This window comes from Hemibagrus wyckioides, linkage group LG23 (genome assembly GCF_019097595.1).
Source record: "Hemibagrus wyckioides isolate EC202008001 linkage group LG23, SWU_Hwy_1.0, whole genome shotgun sequence".
NCBI lineage: Eukaryota > Metazoa > Chordata > Actinopteri > Siluriformes > Bagridae > Hemibagrus > Hemibagrus wyckioides.
The window spans coordinates 1,039,501-1,052,249 of NC_080732.1; the positions used below are offsets into that span (position 1 = coordinate 1,039,501).

General features: G+C 36.9%; 1 protein-coding gene across 1 annotated transcript; it reads right to left on the reverse strand.

Moving 5' to 3' along the window:
• Window positions 1-1,131: 1,131 nt before the first annotated feature.
• si:ch73-264p11.1 (uncharacterized protein LOC100000923 homolog) lies at window positions 1,132-11,646 on the reverse strand. The gene is made up of 5 exons (XM_058376015.1): window positions 11,600-11,646; window positions 3,918-4,126; window positions 2,969-3,032; window positions 1,470-1,632; window positions 1,132-1,367 (listed from the first exon to the last, which is right to left on the reverse strand). The coding sequence occupies exons 2-5, from the start codon at window positions 4,058-4,060 to the stop codon at window positions 1,327-1,329; spliced, it is 411 nt and encodes a 136-aa protein (XP_058231998.1). The 5' UTR covers window positions 4,061-4,126; window positions 11,600-11,646; the 3' UTR covers window positions 1,132-1,326.
• Between the last annotated feature and the right edge of the window lie 1,103 nt (window positions 11,647-12,749).

Consider the following 12,749-nt stretch of genomic DNA (forward strand, 5'->3'; position numbering starts at 1 on the left):
TATATATATATATATATATATATATATATATATATATATATATAAATTAAATATATATATATATAAATATATATAAATATATATATATATATATATATATATATATATATATATAAAATTAAATATATATATATATATATATATATATATATATATATATATATATATATATATATATATATATATATATTCTGTATATATAATAAAATAAAAACTGTATGTGTGTGTATTTATATAGAATAGATTTCAAATAAAGTAAATAAAACCAAGATAAATATATCATAGAACTTTTTCCAGTCTGGGTGTGAAATATGACAGAATAATGAAAATGTTCATGGTTGCATAAATATTCACACCCCAAAACTAATACTGTGCCAAAGCAGCTTCAGATCTGATTCAGTATAAGACTCGATCAGCTCCACACAACCAGATTTTCCTGCTTTATCTTGCAGAATTGACTGTCCGAGCATCTCCTGTTCTCTCTGGCTTCGGGTCACTTCACAGATTTTTTATTTGGGTTCAGGTCTGCGCTGGATCATTAAACATTAAATTGTTGTTGTGCTGAAACCTCTTCAGCTTGCTGGCATATCACCGATCAGCCATAACATTATGACCACCTGTCTAATATTGTGTCGGTCCCCCCGTTTTGTGGCTCTTACCCGTCATGCACAGATTAACATGATTCATCAGACCAGGCCACCTTCTTCCATTGCTCCGTGGTCCGGTGCACAGGGGTCAGCACGGGCACCCTGAAATGTCAGTGGCTATGCACAACAAACTGTGCTGCACTGTGACCCCTTTCTATCAGAACCTTCTTCAGCAATTTGAGCAGCAGTAGCTTGTCACACGGGCCAGCCCTCTGATCGCTCCCCACGTCCATCGACGAGCCTCGGCCGCCCATGACCCTGTCTCCGGTTCACCGCTGTTAGATAGATACTAGATACTGACCACTGCAGACCGGGAACACCCCACAAGAGCTGCAGTTTTGTTTGGAGATGCTCTGATCCAGTGGTCATGCACCGTCAGGATGAGGACCTTTGCAGCAACGCACATTATGGAAGGATGAAATTATTCTATTTACCTTGGTTTTAAGTCACAAAAGCCCCGCCCCCTTTTAACAGCAGGCGTGTGTAAACTTTTTTTTTTAATCCTTTATCCATTTTTTTATTTATGATACATTCTATTAATTCTCATATCATCTGCACCAGTTTCAAAGAGGAACAAAAAGTCTCATGACCCAGTTCATTTCAGTCTCAAGGTCACTCGCTTCTTTCTAGTTTGCGGTTTTGTTAAGAACGAAAGAAAAAACGGAACTGAAAAGAAGAATCAGTCTGGAAGCACGTCGACGTAGTCAGACGATTCCACGTCTACCAGAGAGACAGAGAGAGAGAGAGAGAGCGCGCGGTCAGAAAATGTCAGTTTGATTAGTTCAACAAAAGTAAAATAATTCCTTTTGATCTTTTGCTCACTCTCGTAGTCCGGTTCCTCATCACTGACCACAGATTCCACGTCTGTTTGTTTTCTCTTCACGCCGCTACGTAACCGAGTCGCTAACCCCTGATTTCTCTTCTTATAGTGATGTATGAGCTCGTCCAGCGTCCGAAAGAACATCTCCTTCACGCCTGAACTGGCCTGAGAAGACAAACAAAACTCACAGCATCAGCAACAGTGACACTGATTCATTCCTCACACACTGAGACAGGGATTATTTGTTTATTAAAAAACGACGCCACGTGCGGTCTGCAGACATTGGTGAAGTTCTGGAGATCTGGAGAAGCCTGGTATGTCTCACATAAACATCTCCTTACTTTTCAAAAGCTCCATCTGTTTATTATCAGCAAAGCTTCACGTCCTTCCCTGGGATGGAGCTGTTGCTATGGAAACGCATTATTTTTCGAAATAAACCTGCGCTAATGTGAGAGCCGCTGCTAGAGAGAATTCATCGAGACTTTCTGACCACTCGGAGCGCAGAACACGACAGAGCTGTGGGAAAAATTTCAACATGAATTCTTCCTCAAATAGAAATGTTTGGACAAAATTAAAGATTTTCTGTGTTGTTAAATGACGTCAGTTCAAAAGTTTGTGCACCCTCAAGCCGAAATGAAACATGTATTTATTCCATAAATATATTTTAAATTTATTATTATTATTTACATTACATCAGCTCAAAAGTTCTTAAACACTCCACCCCCCCCACCCCCCCCCACACACACAATTAGATAATTTATGATGATCTAATTAACTCGCTAACTTAAATTTCTGTCTCCTGGAATTCCTAATAATCCGTCCTTGCTCAAGCACGAGCTTTTTCAGCTCAGGACTAGACACAAAACATTAACATTACTTTTTTTTAATGTATCAGCAAATTATTTAAATTTGTTATTTAAAATTATTTAAAATTATTTAAAAATCTCCTTTTCATTTTGAATAATACATGGAAGAAGACGCAGATCCAAAAAAAACAGAAAGAAAGAAAGTTAAACACGAACCACGCGCAATTTCTGGCCCTCGAACGCACTTATAAACACACACACACATACACACACACACACACGTTGCATCACACACTGATAAAGTTATATCAGAAAAGCAAACAAAAATAAACGTAAAATAATCTTAACAACAGAGTACATTATTTTGATGTTAATTGGTTATTGTTAAAACGAAGGGAAAAAAACTGACTATCTAGGAAACATTCTTTTTAAAGAGTGAAAACTAAAAAACAGAACAAGCACTGTGTTAATACTTCCTGTGGAAATATCTCACACTTCTCACATGCCTCTCACACACACTCACATACACTCACTTGCATTTTTACAGCACTCTGCGAAGCCTGATTAACTCAGTTTAACACTAACCAATGACCTTTTTAAGAAAAAAAAATCTCTTCATCTGTCTGCAATCTAATCACTTTTCTGGACGAGTGTTTGAGGCAATTTAAAGGGTCAGATCTCCTGACCGGGCTCACCTGGAGCGTGTAGTATCCCGTGTGAGTCTGTAGGATCCGGTACGTGTACACAACTTTCTTTTTGCTGCAGGAAACAAAAAGAAAAACGTGACAAACATCCATCCATCCATTGTCTATACCCGCTTTATTCTTAATTAGGGTCACGCGGATCTGCTGGAGGCTATCCCAGCACACATTGAGCCAAAGGCATGGGTACACCCTGGACAGGTCATCAGTCCATCACAGGGCAACATGACCGTTTAAATCATTCGGTAATTAACGCAAATATTTTTGTGTGTTTTATATCGCTGCTAGAACACTCAGGATCGCAGATACACACACCAATTAATCAATCAATCAGTTTAATTAATTAATTAATTAGTATAGATTAATAACAAGAAGGAATTCTGCATTCCTTTGGAGTATCTTTTTTTTTTTTTAATTTTATATCCATGCATAAATCAAAAAGGCCCAGAGTTTAGAATCTTGCATGTTTTTTTAATCTATTTTTTATATTTTAAATATTTTTTAAAAATAATTTCACATTGCTGCATATGCGATATCTTCATGATCGTACAGGCCAATTATTTTATTATTAAATGAAATCATTTTAATAATTTTTTAATCATTAAAAATTATCTTTATTTCAGACGTAAGAATTAATTTTCTGTCTTTAAATCAGGGAAAAATTTTTTTTAAAAAAATCAACAGCAGAAAAATCAACAAAAAATAAACTTAAATTAAAATTTTATCAGATATTAATATTAAATGATGCATTAAACACTGAAGGGAAAAAAAGGAAGTAAGATTTGAGTAGACCTTGAAGACCTTGTCTTTCTTTTTTGGACAAAGTTACAGTCTAACACTCTGTAGAGATAGCATCTGAACATCTGAAGCTTCACTATAACCTTCCTCTGAGGTCTTTATCTGTCCGTACTTCTATTCTGAAGATCTACAAAGTTCTACTCACTAGACACAGAGGCACATGGCTCCGTGGATGGTCTCGCTGTCTCGAATGAGAAACGATCCGTCTTTGCCTTTCGCCCCCAGGAGCTCCTCGCACCGCTCTCTGGTGATGGGGCCATGGTAAAAGAGCAGATCCATGTGCTCCATGGTGACCCCGCTTCAGTCACCTCCACCTCCACTGGTCAGAACTGCTGCTAATACAATCCTCTTCAGCTGACCCCCCCCCACACACACACACACAGACATGTACACACACACACAAAAACTAAAAGTATAAACGAAATCAGTTGTTAATTCATCCTCAGAGAAGCAACAGACCATCGCTGAGAAACTTCAAGACTGTGTCTGTGTGCTGCAGCGTCACCTTTCACACAGGAAGCGTGTCTGTGTGTCTGAGGGCATGTTTGTGTGTGTTAGTGTGTGTGTGTGTGTGTGTGTGTGTGTGAGTGTGAGTGTGTGTGTGTGTGTGTTTGTGTTCATGCACATATTTCCAGTCTGCTCTAATCTAATTTTAAAAATAGTGACTGTTTTCCTCCGTCATTATTCCATCGTGGTCGATATTTTTAATGTCACTGAAGTAAAAAACAACACATGAAGAAGACTGAACTTCTGAGTGAATTCTGTACGTTTTCTATTTCAGCAGGACAGAATTCTTGTCGCACATGATTGACCGTCTCATGTAGAAATGATGCCGGACTTTTGCTTTTCATGCTTCGGCACGGTGTCACAGTGTTTATTCTTTAAGTGTGTAGTGAGTTTGCACGCCTTTAAAATTTTATTGTTTGAATTAAAATGTAGTCATACTTTTTTCCCCAAAAAATTAAACAGACGTTCAGAAAACACACACACACACACACACACACACACACACACACACACTCTCTCTCTCTCTCTAACTCATTAAGGTGAAGAAGCAGCTTTTGCAGCAACATGAAGTGAATATTATCTACAGTTGTTCCATCTCTCACATTTTGGCCCAGTTTCCTTCACTGAGGTTTGAGGTCACTTGTTTCCGCACATCTGCAACAGATTCCTCCACATAACATCTGCAACAGATCCATCAACACAACATCTACTACAGATCCCTCAACAAAACCTCAACACAACATCTAATACAGATCGATCCACAAAATCTAATACAGATCGCTCCACAAATTCTACTACAGATCTCTCCACAAAATCTACTACAGAACTCTCCACAAAATCTACTACAGATCTCTCCACAAAATCTACTACAGATCCCTCCACAAAATCTACTACAGATCGCTCCACAAAATCTACTACAGATCTCTCCACAAAATCTACTACAGATCCCTCCACAAAATCTACTACAGATCGCTCCACAAAATCTACTACAGATCGCTCCACAAAATCTACTACAGATCTCTCCATAAAATCTAATACAGATCCCTCAACACAAAATCTAATACAGATCCCTCAACACAAAATCTAATACAGATCCCTCAAAACAAAATCTAATACAGATCTCTCCACAAAATCTAATACAGATCTCTCCACAAAATCTACTACAGATCTCTCCACAAAATCTACTACAGATCCCTCCACAAAATCTACTACAGATCGCTCCACAAAATCTACTACAGATCGCTCCACAAAATCTACTACAGATCTCTCCATAAAATCTAATACAGATCCCTCAACACAAAATCTAATACAGATCCCTCAACACAAAATCTACTACAGATCTCTCCACAAAATCTACTACAGATCTCTCCATAAAATCTAATACAGATCCCTCAACACAAAATCTAATACAGATCCCTCAACACAAAATCTACTACAGATCTCTCCACAAAATCTACTACAGATCGCTCCATAAAATCTACTACAGATCCCTCAACACAAAATCTAATACAGATCTCTCAACAAAATCTACTACAGATCTCTCCATGAAATCTAATATAGATCACTCCACAAAATCTAATACAGATCTCTCCACAAAATCTAATACAGATCCCTCAACACAAAATCTAATACAGATCCCTCCACAAAATCTAATACAGATCCCTCTCCACAAAATCTAATACAGATCTCTCCACAAAATCTACTACAGATCACTCCACAAAATCTAATACAGATCTCTCCACAAAATCTAATACAGATCCCTCTCCACAAAATCTAATACAGATCTCTCCACAAAATCTACTACAGATCTCTCCACAAAATCTAATACAGATCCCTCAACACAAAATCTAATACAGATCCCTCAAAACAAAATCTAATACAGATCTCTCCACAAAATCTAATACAGATCTCTCCACAAAATCTACTACAGATCTCTCCACAAAATCTACTACAGATCTCTCCACAAAATCTACTACAGATCTCTCCATAAAATCTAATACAGATCCCTCAACACAAAATCTAATACAGATCTCTCCACAAAATCTACTACAGATCACTCCACAAAATCTACTACAGATCACTCCACAAAATCTAATACAGATCCCTCAACACAAAATCTACTACAGATCTCTCCATAAAATCTACTACAGATCACTCCACAAAATGTAATACAGATCCCTCAACACAAAATCTACTACAGATCTCTCCACAAAATCTACTACAGATCTCTCCACAAAATCTAATACAGATCTCTCCATAAAATCTACTACAGATCTCTCCACAAAATCTACTACAGATCTCTCCATAAAATCTACTATAGATCTCTCCATAAAATCTACTACAGATCACTCCACAAAATGTAATACAGATCCCTCAACACAAAATCTACTACAGATCTCTCCACAAAATCTACTACAGATCTCTCCACAAAATCTACTATAGATCTCTCCATAAAATCTACTACAGATCTCTCCACAAAATCTACTACAGATCTCTCCACAAAATCTACTACAGATCTCTCCACAAAATCTACTACAGATCTCTCCACAAAATCTAATACAGATCCCTCAACACAAAATCTAATACAGATCCCTCAACACAAAATCTAATACAGATCCCTCAACACAAAATCTAATACAGATCCCTCAACACAAAATCTAATACAGATCTCTCAACACAAAATCTAATACAGATCCCTCAACACAAAATCTAATACAGATCCCTCAACACAAAATCTAATACAGATCCCTCAACACAAAATCTAATACAGATCTCTCCACAAAATCTAATACAGATCTCTCCACAAAATCTAATACAGATCCCTCAACACAAAATCTAATACAGATCCCTCAACACAAAATCTACTACAGATCCCTCAACACAAAATCTACTACAGATCTCTCCACAAAATCTAATATAGATCCCTCAACACAAAATCTAATACAGATCCCTCAACACAAAATCTAATACAGATCCCTCAACACAAACTCTACTACAGATCTCTCCACAAAATCTAATACAGATCCCTCAACACAAAATCTAATACAGATCCCTCAACACAAAATCTAATACAGATCCCTCAACACAAAATCTAATACAGATCCCTCAACACAAAATCTACTACAGATCCATCAACACAAAATCTAATACAGATCCCTCAACACAAAATCTAATACAGATCCCTCAACACAAAATCTAATACAGATCTCTCCACAAAATCTAATACAGATCCCTCAACACAAAATCTAATACAGATCCCTCAACACAAAATCTACTACAGATCTCTCCACAAAATCTAATACAGATCCCTCAACACAAAATCTACTACAGATCTCTCCACAAAATCTAATACAGATCCCTCAACACAAAATCTACTACAGATCTCTCCACAAAATCTACTACAGATCCCTCAACACAAAATCTAATACAGATCCCTCAACACAAAATCTACTACAGATCCCTCAACACAAAATCTACTACAGATCCCTCAACACAAAATCTAATACAGATCTCTCCACAAAATCTAATACAGATCCCTCAACACAAAATCTAATACAGATCCCTCAACACAAAATCTAACACAGATCTCTCCACAAAATCTACTACAGATCTCTCCATGAAATCTAATACAGATCCCTCAACACAAAATCTAATACAGATCCCTCAACACAAAATCTAATACAGATCCCTCCACAAAATCTAATACAGATCCCTCAACACAAAATCTACTACAGATCTCTCCACAAAATCTAATACAGATCCCTCTCCACAAAATCTAATACAGATCCCTCAACACAAAATCTACTACAGATCTCTCCACAAAATCTAATACAGATCCCTCAACACAAAATCTACTACAGATCTCTCCACAAAATCTAATACAGATCCCTCAACACAAAATCTACTACAGATCTCTCCACAAAATCTACTACAGATCCCTCAACACAAAATCTAATACAGATCCCTCAACACAAAATCTACTACAGATCCCTCAACACAAAATCTACTACAGATCCCTCAACACAAAATCTAATACAGATCTCTCCACAAAATCTAATACAGATCCCTCAACACAAAATCTAATACAGATCCCTCAACACAAAATCTAACACAGATCTCTCCACAAAATCTACTACAGATCTCTCCATGAAATCTAATACAGATCCCTCAACACAAAATCTAATACAGATCCCTCAACACAAAATCTAATACAGATCCCTCAACAAAATCTACTACAGATCTCTCCATGAAATCTAATACAGATCCCTCAACACAAAATCTAATACAGATCCCTCAACACAAAATCTACTACAGATCTCTCAACACAAAATCTACTACAGATCTCTCCACAAAATCTAATACAGATCCCTCAACACAAAATCTACTACAGATCCATCAACACAAAATCTACTACAGATCTCTCCATGAAATCTAATACAGATCCATCAACACAAAATCTAATACAGATCCCTCAACACAAAATCTAATACAGATCCCTCAACACAAAATCTAATACAGATCCCTCAACACAAAATCTACTACAGATCTCTCCACAAAATCTAATACAGAGCCCTCAACACAAAATCTAATACAGATCCCTCAACACAAAATCTAATACAGATCCCTCAACACAAAATCTAATACAGATCCCTCAACACAAAATCTACTACAGATCCCTCTCCACAAAATCTAATACAGATCCCTCCACAAAATCTAATACAGATCCCTCAACACAAAATCTACTACAGATCTCTCCACAAAATCTAATACAGATCCCTCTCCACAAAATCTAATACAGATCCCTCAACACAAAATCTACTACAGATCTCTCCACAAAATCTAATACAGATCCCTCAACACAAAATCTACTACAGATCTCTCCACAAAATCTAATACAGATCCCTCAACACAAAATCTACTACAGATCTCTCCACAAAATCTACTACAGATCCCTCAACACAAAATCTAATACAGATCCCTCAACACAAAATCTACTACAGATCCCTCAACACAAAATCTACTACAGATCCCTCAACACAAAATCTAATACAGATCTCTCCACAAAATCTAATACAGATCCCTCAACACAAAATCTAATACAGATCCCTCAACACAAAATCTAACACAGATCTCTCCACAAAATCTACTACAGATCTCTCCATGAAATCTAATACAGATCCCTCAACACAAAATCTAATACAGATCCCTCAACACAAAATCTAATACAGATCCCTCAACAAAATCTACTACAGATCTCTCCATGAAATCTAATACAGATCCCTCAACACAAAATCTAATACAGATCCCTCAACACAAAATCTACTACAGATCTCTCAACACAAAATCTACTACAGATCTCTCCACAAAATCTAATACAGATCCCTCAACACAAAATCTACTACAGATCCATCAACACAAAATCTACTACAGATCTCTCCATGAAATCTAATACAGATCCATCAACACAAAATCTAATACAGATCCCTCAACACAAAATCTAATACAGATCCCTCAACACAAAATCTAATACAGATCCCTCAACACAAAATCTACTACAGATCTCTCCACAAAATCTAATACAGATCCCTCAACACAAAATCTACTACAGATCTCTCCACAAAATCTAATACAGATCCCTCAACACAAAATCTAATACAGATCCCTCAACACAAAATCTACTACAGATCCCTCAACACAAACTCTACTACAGATCTCTCAACACAAACTCTACTACAGATCTCTCCACAAAATCTACTACAGATCTCTCCACAAAATCTAATACAGATCCCTCAACACAAAATCTAATACAGATCCCTCAACACAAAATCTAATACAGATCCCTCAACACAAAATCTACTACAGATCCCTCAACACAAAATCTACTACAGATCTCTCCACAAAATCTACTACAGATCACTCCACAAAATCTAATATAGATCCCTCAACACAAAATCTAATACAGATCCCTCAACACAAACTCTACTACAGATCTCTCCACAAAATCTAATACAGATCCCTCAACACAAAATCTAATACAGAGCCCTCAACACAAAATCTAATACAGATCCCTCAACACAAAATCTAATACAGATCCCTCAACACAAAATCTAATACAGATCCCTCAACACAAAATCTACTACAGATCCCTCTCCACAAAATCTAATACAGATCCCTCCACAAAATCTAATACAGATCCCTCAACACAAAATCTACTACAGATCTCTCCACAAAATCTAATACAGATCCCTCTCCACAAAATCTAATACAGATCCCTCAACACAAAATCTACTACAGATCTCTCCACAAAATCTAATACAGATCCCTCAACACAAAATCTACTACAGATCTCTCCACAAAATCTAATACAGATCCCTCAACACAAAATCTACTACAGATCTCTCCACAAAATCTACTACAGATCCCTCAACACAAAATCTAATACAGATCCCTCAACACAAAATCTACTACAGATCCCTCAACACAAAATCTACTACAGATCCCTCAACACAAAATCTAATACAGATCTCTCCACAAAATCTAATACAGATCCCTCAACACAAAATCTAATACAGATCCCTCAACACAAAATCTAACACAGATCTCTCCACAAAATCTAATACAGAGCCCTCAACACAAAATCTAATACAGATCCCTCAACACAAAATCTAATACAGATCCCTCCACAAAATCTAATACAGATCTCTCCACAAAATCTAATACAGAGCCCTCAACACAAAATCTAATACAGATCCCTCAACACAAAATCTAACACAGATCTCTCCACAAAATCTAATACAGAGCCCTCAACACAAAATCTAATACAGATCTCTCCACAAAATCTAATACAGAGCCCTCAACACAAAATCTAATACAGATCTCTCCACAAAATCTAATACAGAGCCCTCAACACAAAATCTAATACAGATCTCTCCACAAAATCTAATACAGAGCCCTCAACACAAAATCTAATACAGATCTCTCCACAAAATCTAATACAGAGCCCTCAACACAAAATCTAATACAGATCCCTCCCAAAAGAACATTCCTGTATAAACTTGAGGTCTCTGTAAAATAAGCCTGAGCATTCAGTTCTCCTTCCTGGTGCTTGACAGCTGCTCTGAGGTCTTTGTCGTGCTTCGCTACGCTATTTTGTTGAACATAACCTCACACTTGATGACTAATGTCATCTCCACTTTGGTCTCTTCGGTCTAGAAGATATTATTTGTGGTTTGTTCAAATGCACAAGCTTTTTTCTTCACCACTCTTCCATCTCTTTCTGATAAACATTTCTAAATAAAGATAAATATTTAATGTACTTACAGAAGACTGTAGGTCACGTAGGTCATGGCTGATGCTGGTTCCTCTTGGTATGATGTAGACACGCCCTGAGTGCTCAAAAAAAAGCTTCTGCTTTTATAGACTGGATGATTAACCAATCGTGTGAATTTATTTTAGAAATCAAGCTGTTGTCTTTTTTCGTAGAAGGAAAACGGATGAACTTATTTTTTAAAATAGAGACAAATTATGATCTAATGTTTTATTTCTGTGTTTGTACAGAAATGTAAAAATCAGTGCACAGGGTTGATTTGATTTGACACAATTATTACTATTATTATCATGACTATTCTGCTTATTCTACTCTTATTCTATTTTATTGTTTTGTCCTATTTTTATTTTTATATATTGTACTGTGCACTGTGTATTCTGACCCCTTTCTATCAGAACCAGCATTAACTTCTTCAGCAGTTTGAGCAACAGTAGCTCGTCTGTTGTATCAGATCACACGGACCAGCCTTCTCTCCCCATATGCATCAATGAGCCTTGGCCGCCCATGACCCTGTCTCCGGTTCACCACTGTTCCTTCCTTGTACCACTTTTGATAGATACTGACCACTGCAGACCGGGAACACCCCACAAGTGCTGCAGTTTTGGAAATGCTCTGATCCAGTGGTCTAGCCATCACAATTTGGTCATTTTGGTCAAACTTGCTCAAATCCTTACGCTTGTCCATTTTTCCTGCTTCTAACATCAACATTGAGGACAAAATGTTGACTTGCTGCCTAATATATCCCACCCACTAACAGGTGCCATGATGAGGAGATCATCAGTCTTATTCACCTGGCAGTGGTCACAATGTTATACCTGATTGGATTTTATATTATATTTCATATTATATTCTTATATTCTTTTTATATTTTAATTTTATAATTTTATTTCCATTATCGGACAGTCGTAAAAACATTTCACTACATGTCGTACTGTGTATGTTTGTATATGTGACAAATAAAATTTGAATTTCATTTTTAGATGCCTGTTTCTTATTGGCTATCAGCAAGCGAGGGGGTGGGGCTAATCTAGAGCTATTTTAGTAAGGAAGGCAGAGAGGATAAAGAGAGTGATTTAGCTCTAATCTGATTAAGACTCTGAGAAACTCTCTCTCAGTTCCAGTTGCCCTCGGAGCGTGTCTCGT